A 17,810-nucleotide genomic window follows, 5' to 3' on the forward strand; every position below is an offset into this window, starting at 1 on the left:
TGTGGAGGTTTAGGAACGGGCATTAGTTCATTTCACATCACGCCTCCCCCAGGCTCTTTCCCTGCAGAGCGAGATCCTAGATTCTGCCGTGCTGAGAAAATGCTCAGTCTCTTTATTACAGGAGAGACCTGGCCCCTCCTGCCAGGCTAGGCCCACAGACACACTTTTACCTCCTTTCTCCCTCCCGCATCCCATAACAAAGTCCCTGAACGCAATCCTAGAAAAAGCAGAACCAAAGGAGTCCCTTTCGAGGATTCCCTCTGACGCTGACCCCATGGCAGCCACACCCCAGCAGGAGGGACATGGGGTCAGGAACTGGGTTTTCCTCTCTCTGATCCTCGTCTTGTCCACAGGAAAGTGATTCTCCCCACAGTGCAGTAATGCAGCTGTCTGGGCAGATTAGAGAGCTGGAAATCTCTCTCGAAACTCTTTTATCCCACGGACCCTTTCAGTCTCTCCATCTCCTTTTCCCTGTGCCCTCTCCATGCCTGTCTGCTAGGAAACTCTCATTCCTGGGTTGTTTGCTCCCCCAGGGCTGCATTTGCTCCTGCAAATGGGAGGAGAAATGGGGTGGGGGGCTGTTTGTGTACAGTCATTTTATAGTCCCTCACTGCCTGCCTGGGATTTCCCCATTGCCTGCCGAGGACCCCCACCTGCCCTCCACCAGGATCTGCCAGGCCATTTGCCTGGGACCCCCTCCTCTTCCCAGCAGGACCCCCTGACGCTTTGCAGGAGGACCCCTCGCTCTGCGCCAGGGACCGCCCCACCACAGCTCTGGGCACTGGGCATGGCAATGGTCCCAGGAGCCAGCTGGGCAATCCCAGACAGAGCCCCTGGCACAGCACCAGGCAGCATCTAACCCTCTGCCCCACCTCCCCAAGAGACCCCCCACCGCCACTGGTCTGCAGCCAACAGGCCCCCAGCGATACCCACCTCCAGGACCCAGAGCCTTAGGGCTGGGCACATCAGAACTACCCCCCGAAACCCCAAACCCTCCAGAACCCACCAACCTGACTAGGGTCCCCCCTGCCCAGCCACCCAGAAGCCTCCCCCTACCACAATGCCCCTTCAGCTCCCGCTGCAATCTCCCCACACAGACACACCCACCCCCCCCAGCAACAGTGTTCCCTCGCAGTGTCTAACAAGTGGATAGAAAGTTATCACCACCCCTTGCTGGCCAGTCACACAGGCAGAGGGAGCCTGGGGGATGCTTATTTAACAGGAGAATGGACGACCTGGAGGGCCAAAATAGGTAAGAAATTTCCTTTCCTTGTCATCAGCAAATAATGGCCACCATGGGTCCACCCCAGAGGTGGCTGCATCTTAGCACTGCAGGAAGCCACCCCTCACGGAGAACCTTTGTCATGGGGTTTGGGATACTTCTGGACCCACGCTGCACTCAGAGGGACCTCCCCATCCTATGCCAGCTGGGGAAAAGAAAAGGGTCCAGACAACTCTCCTGTTACCAGCTGGGAACTGATCCCCCAAACAGGGGTAGCCTCTGGCTTTGATGGGTTTTGAATATATGGCTAGTCTCTTTTATCAGCAAACATTTTTAACAGAGAGAAAGGAGGGAACAAATAATTCTCAAAGGAGAGGGAAAGATGATCATTGTTGCAGGGGGCTAATTTCCCAACCAGGATGGAGAAGGACTCAGGGCGACAGGTTCCCCCCAAGGAAGGAGAAGTTGCTGGGATTTAGAGACATGGGGAACAGCCCCAAACCCGGGTGGATTTTTAATTCACATTTGATAATGACATAGTAAGAGGGAAACCTGAGATTTCAGATCAGCGTTCAGAAATGAAAGAGAAAGGGTGGAAATCTGAGGGATTTTGGATCCATTTATGCAAATGATAGAGAGGAAAGTGGAAAATGAGAGGGATTTTATCGCAGTCATTGATAGGAGGTAAAAGCTGAGTGTATTTCCCACCACTATTTGGTCAATGAATAGAGCGGAAATGGGCAACATTGACAAATGTTTTATATCCATATTCAGGAATGTGAGAAAAGGTGTAAATCTGAGAGTTTCTTCGTAATTTATAATTACAGAGACAGGGAAAGCTCTCAGGGGCATATTCAATTAGAAGTAGACAACTAGAGTAAAAGGGGGGCAAATGTTGAGGGTATTTTTTATCAATCTTTGAGACGTACAGAGAAAACGTGTCATAAACTACGCAACTGAGAACATGGGATAAACACCAAGACGGGGGGGGGATTTGATGTGGCTATTAAATAGCTAGCTGGAAAAGGGGGACCGTTTGTCATATAATATCCAGCCTGTCCAATACATAAACAGAAAGTGATGGTCCCCCCCACCGCCCCCGCTCACCTGGGCAGCAGGGAGCCCTCTGAGGGGCTGATTGAAGAGGGCGGGGGGGGGGGAGCTGGAGGGCTCCCTGGGGGAGGGGAGGGGGCGGCAGTGGGGGATGGGCAGGTGGGGGGCAGTGGGGGATGGGCAGGTGGGGGGCAGGTGGGGGCTGGGGGCAGCGGTGCTGCAGTTGGGGGGCAGCAAGTGGGACTGGGAAGCCGGGATCGGGGGCAGCCCCAGGGGGGACACGGGCCCCTCCCTTCCCCGCCCCGGCAGAGACCCGGCGTCTCCTCCCACCCCCACGCCGGGGGCAGCCAGGTTGGGGGATGGCTCCGGGCTCCAACTTCCCCCCGACACCGGGACAAATCGCTGCGGATCAAACGGGGGGGGGGGGAGGGGCGGAATCCCGCCGCCCCCCCCACGGGAGGAGAGTTTCAATGGACATGTGAGGAGGAGGGAGAGACGGGGGGGGGGATCAGGGGAGACGAGAGAGCGGATGGGGGGGGGGGGGGGAGGGGGGAGTTTACAGCCACGTGGGAGCTACCGAGAGAGAAAAGGGGAGAACTGGGGGGCATTTGTGCCAGTTGGGGGGGGCAAGGGGCACAAACAGGGACAGGATCCAATTAACTCCCCCCCTCCCGGGGAATTTCCTGGCTGCACAGAGACAGTTCAAACCCTCCCCGCAACTCCGGCTTCTCCCCCCCCTCACCCCCCAAGGGACCCCCCCCCGCCGGGCCCCAGTCTCTGCCCCCCCCATCCCAGCCGTGCCGGGGGCAAAGAGTCACTTTCCTGCCCCCCCCCCCCCAGCGCTCCCCCCTCCGCGGGGTCTCCCACTCACCGGGGCGGGGGCGGGCAGAGCCCGGGGCTGGTTCCAGCTGGAGAAAGCCCCCCCCCGGCCGGGCACGGGGGGGTCAATGACGGGCCCCCCCAGCACAGACCCCGGGAGGAGCCGCAGCTGCTCCTCCGAGAGACCCGACACGAGGCAGCGCCTGGGGGCGGGGCCTGGAGCAGACCGGGGGCGGGGCAGCGCCTGGGGGCGGGGCCTGGAGCAGACCGGGGGCGGGGCCTGGAGCAGACCGGGGGCGGGGCAGCGCCTGGGGGCGGGGCCTGGAGCAGACCGGGGGCGGGGCAGCGCCTGGGGGCGGGGCCTGGAGCAGACCGGGGGCGGGGCAGTTCCTGGGGGCGGGGCTCGGGCCCAGACCAGACGCTGCTGCTGCCCCCGTGGGACCCGGGAGCCCGGGCTGGGCAGCTGCGGCTCCCCCCTGGGGTCCCTGCTGGGGGGCCCGTCATTAACCCCTCCGTGCCCGGCCGGGGGGGGCTTTCTCCAGCCGGGACCCGCCCCCGGGCAGCCCCGGGCTCTGCCCGCCCCCAGCCGGAGCCCCCCGATGAGCGGGAGACCCCGGTGGGGGGGGAGCCCTGGGGAGGGCAGGAAAGTGACTCTCTGCCCCCGGCCCCGGGGAGAAGCCTCGGAGCTGCCTCAGCCCCAGCGGAGCCGCCGCAGGCTGGGGGAGAAGAACAGAAAGTGAAGAGAGAAGGGAAAAGAGCCCCCCCGTCCCCTCTCTGCCTCCCCCCTTCCACCCCACCATCCCGTCCGGGGGCATCCCGAGGCGGGTGCAGAATATGCAGCTGTGTAGGGCACCCTGAACTCTGGGGCACCAAATTGCCCCACATTTCACGGGGCCCCTGGCCGCTGCCTGCTGCAGATGTGGCCCCCCCCAGCTCCGGCAGCCAGCCCCATCCCCTGGCCAGCCCCCCGGCCCGTGGGCTGCACCCACTGCCTGGGGCAGGGCTGTCCCGAGGGGGGCGTGGGGCCCGAGACAACACCCTCCACCCTGCCTCGTCGTCCTCTGCCCCCAGCCCACCCCCATCCAACCTGTCCCCCGCCAAGCCTCTTCCCCCAGCCACGGACGCAGCCCGGAGGACGGGCAGGGGGCCTGCCCCGGCAGCAGGGGTCGGGCCGGACCCCGCAGTCACCAGCAATGGTGGGACGTGGAGCAACCCGGCCCCAGCCCACTCCCCTGTGCCCTCTGCCAGCCGCCCCCCTCCGCTTCCCGCGGCTGGGGAGTGCGGGGGCAGTCCTTCCCCCTCCCGCAAGGGACCCGGGCAAAAACTGGGGATTGCTTGGAGCAGGGGTTGGACTCGATGAGCTCCTGAGGTCCCTTCCCACCCTGCGATTCTGTGACTGCAGCCTGAGTCCAGCACCAGGGAACCCATGGGCGCAGACCCAAAACCACCCAACCCACTTCCGGAAGCTTCTGGATGGGGAGTGCTTAATCTGCCTAGCAACAGTGACCCAGACCAGATCACTCCTACCTCCCACCAACTGGTCTCGTAAAGAGAGAGCTCCCGATTAGGCACAGGGCTTACATGTTCCTAATTATTTATACCAAATATAGGGCTTAACTGCTAAAATCGGTACCCACAACAATCCTCTGTGAGAAGGTGCGTGGCTCTCCCCTGCTGAGTTCTCTGTTTCAGCAAATGAGTTCGTTACAGACGATTGACCCAAGGTTCTTCCTTTCCCTGTGACACCAATTCCACTTTTGTTAACTGTCTGAAAGCACGAGCTTCAGCCACCGCCATGTCTTTTTCACGTAACATAACAAACGAAAATAGAATAAAATGAAACCCAAATGAAGTGGAAAGGCAGGTCTATGCAAACACATTGAGGGTATTAAGCTTTTATGTTCGGTTCTGCTTGGCGGCAACAAGAGAAACCTGTTGAAATTGGTTAGTTTTAACATTTTGCGGCAAAACCAGACATACTATATCCTGTCATATTTTGGACATTTTGGCTCTAACATACTTCTAGCTATATTTTAGTATTTAAGAAAGGTGCAAACAAGTTTGTAACCCCCCCCAAAAGAAACTGGCATTTTCTTAGTATCAGCTTTTGATTAATGTCGATGATGCTGCTTCATACCTCACTCAGGGTCGGAACTGGTCTGTGCAAGCGAAAAGGACAGAGAGGCCTCCGATTGCAATAATCCCGTGCAGATAAACCAGGCTTGTCCACCCTTTATCCTGGCACAGCAGGGAAGGTTAGATTTGGAAAACGGTCAGATTCATAAACAAACCCCTTTTCATGCTGACAAACCCAAACAAAGCTGGGACACGCCCAGAGGGGGAACGGCCCTCTCGGCGTCCATGTCGGATGCTCCTTGAGAACGGCTGGCTACCGCAAATGTCCCCTTTTGCTGCCTCCAGGCCGGTCCCCTTGGCTTCAAAGTGCTGACCTAGAGGACGGGCCACCATGGGGGCAGCACCACAAAACCCCACGTTGGAGCAGGAACTCCGGGGCCACAGGCTAAATCCTCCAGTCCCAGCGCAAAATCTTCAGCCGGGCCCTTGTCGCGCCCCTCCTGCCTCTGCCTGAGTGGCGAGGGGGACCCCACGAGACGCGCAGGCTCCACCTTCCTTCCCACCCGCTGCCATGTAGACGGTGCCCAGCTCTTTGCCTGTGGCAGCCCCTGCCAGGGAAGCCTGGCCACGCGGCCCGAGGCTGAGCGGCAGCCACGGTCCCTCCTCCCGCGGCTGGCCGAGCGCGGCGCAATGGGGGCCAAGGCCAGGCTGAGCGGGAAGGCCCCTGCCGGCCAGACCGAGCTGAGCGATATCCTGCGAGCCTCGCTCGCCTGTCCCCACAGCAGCTGCCTGCCTCTCTGGGCAGGAGAAGGGGACAAAGAAGCACCCACGCCTCAGGCCGGGGGATGAGGCACTCCCCTCCCATGGCAGCGCCCTTCGACTTCAGCCCCGCCTGCGAGGAGTGCTGGGGACCTTCCGAGCAGGATTCGGCCTCAGCAGGTCCCTGACCCCAGGGGCCAGGCTCCTGTCTCTCTGCAGGCCCCTGCCGGGCTTGAAGATCCAGGAGAAAAACAAGGGGGCCGGTTGCTGGCAGAGAATGGGGTCCGTCCCTCCACCGCGGACGTCCCGGCCCAGCGTGTTACGGCTGCAGAACTGGGCGCGGATCCGCTACCGCGGAGAAACAGGCCGCGGCAGATGCAGACAAGCTTCCCTTCAACAGCGCAGATGGGGGGACGGAGGCTGGAGCAGGCCAGGAGCGGATTGACCCTGAAACAAACCACGTAGTGCCACGGGGCCCCCCAGGGACGGGGGACCCCAAACTTCAGGCCAAATCTCATCTCCCAGCCTGCCCCCGAGTCCAGGCCAGCAGTGCAACGGGGCTCAGGCAGGCAGGCTGCCCGCATGCCATGGCCGGTGGCCCCAGGCCAACCCCAGAAGCAGCCATCTGCTGGCACGTCTCTGCTCACCCCTGGCCGGGGTGGGAGGGGAGGCAGCTCTGGGCGCTGCCCCCACCCCAGGGAGGGCACGGAGGCCTCTGCTCCCCTCCCCCCAGTGGGTGTGCAGGGATGTGCCAGCCGCGCGAAGGTGCCCTCTCTGCCTCCATACTGCTCCCAGAAGTGGCCAGCATGTCCCGGCATCCCCTGGGGGGGCGGTGTCTCCCAGCACGGCCCCTGCCATGAGCACCAACTCCGCATCTCCCATTGGCCAGAGGAGATGTGGGAACTGTGGCCAATGGGAGCCGTGGAGGAAGCTCATGGAGACCTCCCCCTTGGCCCCACCCACCTAGGGGCTGCTGCCGGAGGGTTGTGTGAGCCGGTCGCTTTGGGAGCTGCACTGCCCGGGGTAAGCGCCACCCCTCCTGCACCCTAACCCTCTCCCCCAGTGCAGAGCCTACACCCTGCACCCACATTTCCTCCCATAGCCCACACCCCTCAGCTCCTCCCACACCCCAGTCCTCTGCCCCAGCCCAGAACCTGCACCCCACACCCAAACTGCCTCCCATAGCTTTGCTTCTCTTCCTTTCACCTGGAACCGTCCTTCTTCTCCTGGGCTGCAAGTAGACGTCCCTGGGAAGCCAAGCGGCAGGCACAGGATTCTACCTCCCAGCAGCCAACTCCACCTCCCCAGGCTTTGGCAGAACGAACGGTGGAGGTCTACTAACCCCACTTCGCCGCACTGAGGTGCTTAGCTTCTGCCCTGCCTTCCTCAGCATGACTTTCCTCCTTTGCCCCATGCCTGCCTCACTTCCTCCTTTGGCAAGTCACGCAAAGGAGGCCAGCAGGAAGAGCCGGCCTCCATAGGCCAAGCTCCAAGGGCAGAGGAGGCCAAGCCACAAGGCTTCAAAAGGTCACTGGCCTGGATCCTCCAACTTTCCCCTGCTGATGTAAAGGCTTCTTCTCAGCTCATTTCACCACCCTCTGTCCGGCAGGGGTTGGGGTTATCGCAGGGACAGGCCAGTGGCAGAAGTAGGAGCGCCTTGCTGGACAGCTAGGAAAAGTAACCCGTCATGTTTCGAAACGGGGGCCTTTTGCATGTTGGGCAAACGTGATAACCACTGCACTACAGAGACTCTGACACAGTGCTCTGCCCCTCTCTTCATAAGAACATAAGAACGGCCAGACTGGGTCAGACCAAAGGTCCATCCAGCCCAGTATCCTGTCTACCGACAGTGGCCAATGCCAGGTGCCCCAGAGGGAGTGACCCTAACAGGTAATGATCTAGTGATCTCTCTCCTGCCATCCATCTCCACCCTCTGATAGACAGAGGCTAGGGACACCATTCCTTCCCCATCCTGGCTAATAGCCATTAATGGACTTAACCTCCATGAATTTATCTAGTTCCTTTTAAACCCTGTTATAGTCCTAGCCTTCACAACCTCCTCAGGCAAGGAGTTCCACAGGTTGACTGTGCGCTGTGTGAAGAAGAACTTCCTTTTATTTATTTTAAACCTGCTGACCATGAATTTCATTTGGTGGCCCCTAGTTCTTCTATTATGGGAACAAGTACATAACTTTTCCTTATTCACTTTCTCCACACCACTCATGAGTTTATAGACCTCTATCATATCCCCCCTTAGTCTCCTCTTTTCCAAGCTGGAAAGTCCTAGCCTCTTTAATCTCTCCTCATATGGGACCCGTTCCAAACCCCTCATCATTTTAGTTGCCCTTCTCTGAATCTTCTAATGCCAGTCTATCTTTTTTAAAATGAGGAGATCACATCTGTACGCAGGATTCAAGATGTGGGCGTACCATGGATTTATATAAGGGCAATTAGCTATTCTCCATCTTATTCTATATCCCTTTTTTAATGATTCCTAACATCCCGTTTGCTTTTTTGACTGCCGCTGCTCACTGCCTGGACGTCTTCAGAGAACTATCCACGATGACGCCAAGATCTTTCTCCTGATTAGTTGTAGCTAAATTAGCCCCCATCATATTGTATGTGTAATTGGGATTATTTTTCCCAATGTGCATTACTTTACATTTATCCACATTAAATTTCATTTGCCATTTTGTTGCCCAATCACTTAGTTTTGTGAGATCTCTTTGAAGTTCTTCACAGCCTGCGTTGGTCTTAACTATCTTGAGCAGTTTAGTAGCATCTGCACACTTTGCCTCCTCACTGTTTACCCCTTTCTCCAGATCATTTATGAATAAGTTGAATAGGATTGGTCCTAGGCGTGACCCTTGGGGACCACCACTAGTTACCCCTCTCCATTCTGAACACACCAATGGGTGAACCTGGAGACAGTGGTGGCAGCCTTTCGATAGGTCAGCTGGTAGAGCAAAGGACTGTAGCTGGCACTCAGGAAGTCATCCTTACGTCACTCTTCTGACTCCAGTTTGAAGGAGGGCTTCTTTTTCTTCTCCTTGCTGAGAAAGAGCAAGAGAAGAAAGAAAGCTCAAGTGGGCCAACTCGGTGCACAAGTCCACGCTGCCTTTTCCTGCTTGGGAGCTCGAAATGAGGGACTCATGGCTGGTAAAAGTACCGCTGTGCTTGCAGAAAGCAGCCACCCCCTGCACACAGACAGCATGCCAAAGCCTGGGATTCCTCACAGGCCAGCAACTGCTTCTCCCAGTTCGCGTTCCCCACCTCATCGCTGACCGAATGCGAGAAGGCCCGGCTCATCAGCCTGCCCACTCTTGCGGCCCTCCTCTTCCGCCCTGACCGACAGGGAGGAGTATTAACTCTCCCTCCCTTCAGCATTCCTGGGGAACACCAACGCCGCCCAAGTGACTTTGGGCCAGTAGGTCAACCAATAGGGCTGCCTCCTAGGCCTGACTTCTGCCCAGCTTCTGGACTGAGAGGAAATGCAGCTCGCATCCCTACCTACAGGACTCCAGGCACGGCCAGCCTTCTGGATCAAACGTCCCCTCTTGCGCTCAAGTCACAACAGCTAATGGGCAAAAGACAGGCTCCCATGTCATTTGAGAGAGAGCAAGATGAAGCTTTAGAAATCATAAGAGGGTCAGCTGGCAACCAAAGGACCCCAAAGTCCCACTGAGACTTGAACTTATATTGCAGGAGCGCTGGCCCTTACACCACGGGACCGGCAGGTGACCCCTCAAACTCTGTTGACTTCCAGGAGGGAGCACTCTATGGGGACAATTTTTTCTGGCAGGGAGGACCCTGTGGGAACATGCCACTCTGGCCAGCCCTGCATTTGGTCAACAAGTCAGCACAGAGCGCTTCGCTGCAGGCCCAGAGGCCTTTCTTTCTCCAGACTGCGAGTCCAGGGGGCATGTGAGGAAGTTGCTCCTTCAGTCCCAGGGAGTAAAGGGCCCTTCCTAGGAAAGGCCAAGTCCTGAAAAAGAAAAGTCAAGGAGGGTCATCAAAAGAAGCCTTCTGAAGTTCTTGTGGGGATAGCACAAGGGGAGAGGGTCCCTTTCTGCCTGACCAGGGACTTGAACCCTGGACCCTCAGATTAAAAGTCTGATACTCTACCAACTGAGCTAGCCAGGCTCACATGCAAATCAGGCCAATCTGCTGCAGGAGAGAAACTAGACAAGAAAAAGAGAGCCGAAACAATACAGAAAACCTGCTACTCTCACTCTCTTACCAGTCCTAGCCCCAACCTGCACCTCCGTGCAGCGCCCTGAGGCCTTTTTATTTTTTTTATTTTTTTAGTTAAATATCGGATCCAGGATCTGAGGCTTTGGGAAGGACAGATGGTCTCAGACGTCAGAGCGCTGTAAACCACGCAGCCACCCCCTAACTCAGGGGCCTGCTCCAGCCCTGAGTCTGGGCTCCTGGGATCCCTCCCACAGAGCAGGGTGCCCACAGATTACAGCCTGAAAATAGACATGGGAAACTAACTCCTGCTCTCCCTGACAGGGCCTCCTCTAGACCAAATGGCACCCCAGGCAAGACGCTTCTTCGCTGCCCCCCCCCCCCCATCTTAGACTTTGAATAGCTTATTTTTTATTGCATTTGTAGCTCATTTCATGGTTTTCATGCACAATTTGGATGCACGATTTTCTCTATCATATAAGATAATAAATTTGCAGGCTAGGATCTGTAAATCTGTATTTATTCGTGCCATTTATAGCAAATTAAAAAAAAACAAACATTTCCTCTAAGCCCATAGAAACTTTTTAATTTTCATAGTAACTGAAAGGTACTAACATCTAGAAATTGAACTGTCACCAACACAGGGTGGACCAGCATTAAATAGTTACTGTAAGACCCAGGGTTTGAATGTTAATCCTAGTGCTTGAGTTCAAAGGTCTTTTTCCTCGCCTTTGCCCTCGTGAACTGAAACGTAGCTTTAGAGAGATCCAAGGACTGGCCAATCTCATTTTCAAGTGATCAAATAGCAAGTGACGTCAGTCTCTCATTAGCCATCGCCAATCAAAGTTATGTTTTAATGATCCTGAGCATCAAGGCAAGGGTGGATCTGTCTATCTCCTTCCGCTATGCTAGTGGGCCCAAGTCCCTGGCAGCCAGTAGGTGAAGCTGGGAGAACAGGGTGGGGCGGCAAGTGGCGGCAGGACTCTTGCTGCCGGGGTCTAGCTGCCGAACTTCCTCCCCGTGCCGCTGGGCCCCAGTCGCCTTCAGCCACCAGGTAACCCAGGAACTAAGGCGGGAATGGGGTGAGGAAGCATGTCAAGCTAAGCAAGGCAGGCAAAAATTCATCTTGCCTTTGTGGGCTGCTCAGTAGGACGTCCGTTTTGTGTGCCATGGCTGACAAAAACAGCCTGGACAGAGAAGCAGCAGGCCAACAAAAGTGCCCTGCAGGTGCCAAAGTTGCTCATTCAGGCGAGCGTTAGACTGACGATCTAGAGGTCCCTGGTTCAATCCCAGGCTTTGGCGTGCTCTTTGGTCCCTTTGTGTGCAGGGGTGGGCTGTTTCCTTGGAGTGCAGTAGTACCTCTACCCAACACGGGATCCCTCATTTCGGGCTCCCCAGCGGGAAAAGACAGCGGGGGCTTGTGCACCGAGTTGGCCCGCCTGAGCTTTCTTTCTTCTCTTCCTCTTTCTCAGCAAGGGGAAGAAAAAGAAGCTCTCCTTCAAGCTGGAGTCACAAGGGTGAAGTAAGGATGACTTCCTGAGCACCGGCTCCAGTCCTTTGCTCCATCGGCTGACCTATGGAAGGGCTGCCACCACTTTCTCCACGTTCGCCCATCGGTGTGTGCCAGGGCGAGGGCCAGCCAAGTGGATGGAATTTGAAGGGAGGGGCAGAGCCCTGGGACAGAGTTTCTGTAGTGTAGTGGTTATCACGTTTGCCTAACCCACAAAAGGTCCCTGGTTTAAAACCAGGGAGAAACATGAGGGCTTACTTTTCCTAGCTGTCCAGCAAGGTGCTCCTACTTCTCCCACTGGCCTATCCTTGGGACAACCCCAACCCCTCAAGGACAGAGGGTGGTGAAATGAGCTGAGAAAGCCCTTTGGCATCAGCAGGGGAAAGCTAGAGGATCTAGGCCAGTCACCTTGTGGAGCCTCGTGGCTTGGCCTCCTCTCCCCTTGGAGGTTGGCCTATGGAGGCCGGCTCTTCCTGATGGCCTCTTTGCTGGACTTGCCAAAGGAGGAAGTGAGGCAGGGATGGGGCAAAAGAGGAAAGTCCCGCTGAGGAAGGCAGGGCAGAAGCTAAGCACCTCAGTGCGGCGAAGTGGGGTTAGTAGACCTCCACCGTTCGTTCTGCCAAAGCCTGGGGAGGTGGAGTTGGCTGCTGGGAGGTAGAATCCTGTGCCTGCCACTTGGCTTCCCAGGGATGGCTACTTGCAGCCCAGGAGAAGAAGGACGGTTCTGGGTGAAAGGAAGAGAAGCAAAGCTATGGGAGGCAGTTTGGGTGTGGGGTGCAGGTTCTGGGCTGGGGCAGAGGACTGGGGTGTGGGAGGGGCTGAAGGGTGTGGGCTATGGGAGGAAATGTGGGTGCAGGGTGTGGGCTCTGCACTGGGGGAGAGGGTTAGGGTGCAGGAGGGGTGGCGCTTACCCCGGGCAGTGCAGCTCCCAAAGCGACTGGCTCACACAACCCTCCGGCAGCCCGTCATTGACCCCCCCGTGCCCGGCCGGGGGGGGCTTTCTCCAGCTGGGACCAGCCCCGGGCTCTGCCCGCCCCCGCCCCGGTGAGTGGGAGACCCCGCAGGGGGGGGAGCGCTGGGGGGGGCAGGAAAGTGACTCTCTGCCCCCGGCACGGCTGGGATTGGGGGGGGCAGAGACTGGGGCCCGGCGGGGGGGTCCCTTGGGGGGTGGGGAGGAGAAGCCGGAGTTCCGGGGGGGGGTTGAACTGTCTGTGCAGCCAGGAAATTCTCGGGGCGGGGGCGGAGTTAATTGGATCCTGTCCCTGTTTGTGCCCCTTCCCCCCCCGGCACAAATGCCCCCAGTTCTCCCCTTTTCTCTCTCGGTAGCTCCCACGTGGCTGTAAACTCCCCCCTCCCCCCCCGATCCGCTCTCTCGTCTCCCCTGATCCCCCCCCGTCTCTCCCTCCTCCTCACATGTCCATTGAAACTCTCCTCCCGTGGGGGGGCGGCGGGATTCCCCCCCCCCCCCCCAGCGTTTGATCCGCAGCGATTTGTCCCGGTGTGGGGGGAAGTTGGAGCCCGGAGCCATCCCCCAACCTGGCTGCCCCCGGCGTGGGGGTGGGAGGAGACGCCGGGTCTCTGCCGGGGCGGGGAAGGGAGGGGCCCGTGTCCCCCCTGGGGCTGCCCCCGATCCCGACTTCCCAGTCCCACTTGCTGCCCCCCAACCGCAGCACCGCTGCCCCCAGCCCCCCCCGCCCATCCCCCACTGCCCCCGCCTGCCCATCCCCCACTGCCGCCCCCTCCCCTCCCCCAGGGAGCCCTCCAGCTCCCCCCCCCCCGCCCTCTTCAATCAGCCCCTCAGAGGGCTCCCTGCTGCCCAGGGGAACGGGGGCAGTGGGGGGGACCATCACTTTCTTTTTATGTATTGGACAGGCTGGATTTTATATGACAAAGGGTCCCCCTTTTCCAGCTAGCTATTTAATAGCCACATCAAATCCCCCCCGGTCTTGGCGTTTATCCCATGTTCTCAGTTGCGTAGTTTGTGACACGTTTTCTCTGTACGTCTCAAAGATTCATAAAAAAGTTTGCCCCACTTTTATTCTAGTTGTCTACTTCTAATTGAATATGCCCCTGAGAGCTTTCCCTGTCTCTGTAATTATAAATTACGAAGAAACTCTCAGATTTACACCTTTTCTCAGATTCCTGAATATGGATCTAAAACGTTTGCCAATGTTGCCCATTTCCGCTCTATTCATTGACCAAATAGTGGTGGGAAATACACTCAGCTTTTACCTCCTATCAACACCTGCGATAAAATCCCTCTCATTTTCCACTTTCCTCTCTATCATTTGCATAAATGGATCCAAAATCCGTCAGATTTCCACCCTTTCTCTTTGATTTCTGAACACTGATCTGAAATCTCAGGTTTCCCTCTTACTATGTCATTATCAAATGTCAATTAAAAATCCTCTCGGGTTTGGGGCTGTTCCCCATGTCTCTAAATCCCAGCAACTTCCCCTTCCTTGGGGGGAACCTGTTACCCTGAGTCCTTCTCCATCCTGGTTGGGAAATTAACCCCCCGGCAACAATGATCATCTTTGCCTCTGCTTTGAGAATCATTTGTTCCCTCCTTTCTCTCTGTTAAAAATGTTTGCTGGTAAAAGAGACTAGCCATATATTCAAAACCCATCAAAGCCAGAGGCTTCCCCCTCCAAGTGACAGGAGACTTGGCTGGACCCTTTTCTTTTCTCTAGCCGGCACGGGATTGGGAGGTCCCTCTGAGTGCAGCGTGGGTCCAGAAGTATCCCAAACCCCATGACAAAGGGTCTCCGTGAGGGGTGGCTTCCCGCAGTGCAAAGATGTAGCCACCTGTGGGGTGGATCCACGGTGGCCATTATTTGCTAGTGACAGAGTATGGAACTTTCTTACTTATTTTGGCCCTCCATGGACTTCCCTTCTGCTGTTAAAGAAGCGTCCCCCCGGCTCCCCCTGCCTGTGTAACTGGCCAGCAAGGGGTGGTGGTAACTTTCTATCCACTTATCAGACACTGCGAGGGAACACTGTTGCTGGGGGGTGCATGTCTGTGTGGGGAGATTGCAGCGGGAGCTGAAGGGGCATTGTGGTAGGGGGAGGCCTCTGGGTGGCTGGGCAGGGGGGACCCTAGTCAGGTTGGTGGGTTCTGGAGGGTTTGGGGTTTCGGGGGGCAGTTCTGATGTGCCCAGCCCTAAGGCTCTGGGTCCTGGAGGTGGGTATCACTGGGGGCCTGTTGGCTGCAGACCAGTGGCGGTGGGGGGTCTCTTGGGGAGGTGCGGCAGGGGGTTAGAGGGTACCTGGTGCTGTGCCAGGGGCTCTGTCTGGGATTGCCCAGCTGGCTCCTGGGACCATTGCCATGCCCAGTGCCCAGAGCTGTGGTGGGGCGGTCCCCGGCGCAGAGTGAGGGGTCCTCCTGCAAAGCGTCAGGGGGTCCTGCTGGGAGGAGGAGGGGGTCCCAGGCAAATGGCCTGGCAGATCCTGGTGGAGGGCAGGTGGGGGTCCTCGGCAGGCAATGGGGAAATCCCAGGCAGGCAGTGAGGGACTATAAAATGACTGTACACAAACAGCCCCCCACCCCATTTCTCCTCCCATTTGCAGGAACAAATCCATCCCTGGGGGAGCAAACAACCCAGGAATGAGAGTTTCCTAGCAGACAGGCATGGAGAGGGCACAGGGAAAAGGAGACCGAAGGAGATAGAGAGACTGAGAGGGTCCGTGGGATAAAAGAGTTTTGAGAGAGATTTCCAGCTCTCTAATCTGCCCAGACAGATGCATTACTGCACTGTGGGGAGAATCACTTTCCTGTGGACAAAACGAGGATCAGAGAGAGAAAAACCCAGTTCCTGACTCCATGTCCCTTCTGCTGGGGTGTGGCTGCCGTGGGGTCAGTGTCATGGGACTCCTTTGGTTCTGCTTTTTTCTAGGATTGCATTCAGGGACTTGGTTATGGGATGCGGGAGGGAGAAAGGAGGTAAAAGTGTGTCTGTGGGCCTAGCCTGGCAAGAGGGGCCAGGTCTCGGCTGTAATAAAGAGATTGAGCATTTTCTCAGCACGGCAGAATCTAGGATCTCGCTCTGCAGGGAAAGAGCCTGGGGGAAGCGTGATGTGAAATGAACTAATGCCCGTTCCTAAACCTCCACAACGGCCCTTCTCGCCCGGCCAGGCTGCAGAACGACGCTCACGTTTCGTTCCGCTTCATCCCGTCCTCCCATGGGTCAGGGGAGCGACATGGCCGCAGAGGAGCCAGCTGAGGTAGGGATTACTGGGGGGGTTCTGATCTGTTCCTGCAGGAGGGAGAGGGACAGCAAATACACCGGAGAGGGGAGGGTTTGCACCGTCTGGTTTGGAGGTTGGAGCGGGGCAGGAAATGCACAGGGTGGAGAAAGGGAGGAGGCCAGGGGGTGGCAGACCTGCTGGGAGTCGTTTAATAAGTGGCCTAGATTCGAGGAAGAGACCCATGAGGTTGGGAGGTGGAAATGCTCCAATTTGATGAACAGAAAATAACTCAGCTACATGGGCCTGGGAAAAAGGCCCAGACTCCTAGTGCTGGAGCCTGAGCCAACTAAGCAGCGGGTGCCTTGAAATATGAAGGGGGCAGCCACCAGTCAGGCTTAGGGGAGATTCCCCTGCCTCATATCCAGCTCCTGACAAGGAGGAGGGTGTTGGGCTTCCTACAAGAGATCTCTCCCTAGACCCTGCTCGGGGCAGCATCTCCTGTATCGGTCTGTGGCTAGTAGGTGTGTGATGGATCTGCTGGGAGAGAGGAGGGGCTCTCTCTTCGCCCCCTCACCCTGGTGTTTCCTGGGTGCTCTGAGCGGGGTGGGACTGGGACTCTGCGATCCACCCAGAGTTTCCGTTTGATTGGCTCCTCTCCCCCACGAATAGTGGGGCTGTGAGTGGGGCAGCAGGTCCTGAGTGTGGGGCTCTTGCTCTTTCAGGGGCCGGTGACCTTCGAGGAGGTGGCTGTGTATTTCACCAGGGAAGAGGGGGCTCTGCTGGACCCCGCTCAAAGAGCCCTGTACAGAGACGTCATGCAGGAGACCTATGAGAATGTGACCTCGCTGGGTAAGGGTTCCTGTCCCCTCGGTTCTTGGAGGGGGAAATGAAGAGATGAGGTTCACGCCACCCCACAATGGCACCTCTGCTCTGTCCTGTTCCAGCGTCACCCCAGCATGCCAGTGACCCACACACGACCAGAGACCCTCCCCTACTGCAGAACACTGTGGGGACAGAGCCCAGGGGCAGTACCGCACAGTGTCCAATATCTCCTGTTTGCTCAAGTAAAACGGGGGGGTTAGGTCCAGGATAACGAACAGAAGCTTCCTACCCCTGGCCTTCTCTCAAACCCTGAGCCTTCTCCACCCAGACCAGAATGTGCTTGGGGTGTAACAAGCAGGCTGCTGGAGTCAGGGCTGCTGGTCCAGGGTTACTGATCACACAGACACTCGGGGCGTCCTTGAATGCTGGCTGAGGGTATCCAGACAAGGGAGCTCCAGCTGCAAAACCTTGAATCTCACCCAGGATTACAGATGACGCAACTCCTCACTGCTCCGGATTGCACCCGTGCATGGGAAAATGGCCTAGGTTGCTGGTGAAAATCCTTGAGACCTGGAGAGTTGCTCCCCCCATCCCCGTGTGCAATAGCCACAATCTCTCTTCTCTGCAGACTTGGTTTTTTGAGTCCCTCATTCCTGAAGTCACATGACCCCGATTCTTATTTTTCACATTCTGCTTTTCTAGACTATTTAGAGTCTGTTGCTTCTGAATGATAGTTTCTAATTTCCCAGTGTTCTCCACACCCAGGGATTTTCCTACTCCCTCCCATTGCACTGGACTCACTAGGTTCCCTAGTATTTAAGAACGACCACACTGGGACAGACCAAAGGTGCATCTAGCCCAGTGTCCTGTCTTCAGACAGTGACCAGTGCCAGGTGTCCCAGAGGGAATGAACAGAACAGAGAATCATGAAGTGACTCATCTCCTGTCACCCATTCACAGCTTATGACAAACAGAAGTTAGGGACACCATCCCTGCCCATCCTGGCTAATAACCATTCACAGACCTGTACTCGATAGATTTCTCATGGTGGTTGTTTTTTTTTGTAACCCTATTATAATCTTGGCCTTCACAACGTCCTCTGGCAAGGAGTTCCCCAGGTTGACTGTGCGTTGTGTGAAGAAATACTTCCTTTTGTTTCTTTTAAACCTG

At 57.0% G+C, this 17,810-nt stretch overlaps 3 protein-coding genes and 1 non-coding gene across 18 annotated transcripts in view; 1 reads left to right on the forward strand and 3 right to left on the reverse strand.

The window, feature by feature from the left end:
• The window catches only part of LOC102943236 (zinc finger protein 883), a 2,438,435-nt gene that overhangs the window by 1,887,584 nt on the left and 533,041 nt on the right, over positions 1-17,810 (forward strand). Inside the window, exon 1 of one of the 11 annotated variants that reach the window (XM_037887254.2) lies at positions 16,547-16,667. The exons of 9 other annotated variants lie outside the window; for them this stretch is intronic. In XM_037887254.2, coding sequence (XP_037743182.2) covers positions 16,634-16,667 — 34 coding nt within the window. In that variant the 5' untranslated portion in view covers positions 16,547-16,633. Of the gene's footprint in view, positions 1-16,546; positions 16,668-17,810 lie in introns of those variants that run through there. One more of the 11 variants, XM_043537243.1, reaches the window with a different exon arrangement.
• Positions 1-17,810, reverse strand: part of LOC114020163 (zinc finger protein 501) — a 1,907,800-nt gene that overhangs the window by 1,853,585 nt on the left and 36,405 nt on the right. The window contains exon 1 of one of the 2 annotated variants that reach the window (XM_043537373.1): positions 3,147-3,257. The exons of the other annotated variant lie outside the window; for it this stretch is intronic. The gene's annotated coding sequence lies outside the window, so the exon portion shown is untranslated. Of the gene's footprint in view, positions 1-3,146; positions 3,258-17,810 lie in introns of those variants that run through there. 2 annotated transcript variants of the gene reach the window in all.
• Positions 1-17,810, reverse strand: part of LOC119564595 (zinc finger protein 883) — a 1,467,279-nt gene that overhangs the window by 1,005,384 nt on the left and 444,085 nt on the right. The gene's annotated exons all lie outside the window — the stretch shown is intronic.
• On the reverse strand, positions 10,000-10,072 carry TRNAK-UUU. Its single transcript has one exon. It is a non-coding gene; the product is annotated as a tRNA-Lys (tRNA).

The sequence above is a fragment of the Chelonia mydas genome, chromosome 28 (assembly GCF_015237465.2).
Source record: "Chelonia mydas isolate rCheMyd1 chromosome 28, rCheMyd1.pri.v2, whole genome shotgun sequence".
Classification (NCBI taxonomy): domain Eukaryota; kingdom Metazoa; phylum Chordata; order Testudines; family Cheloniidae; genus Chelonia; species Chelonia mydas.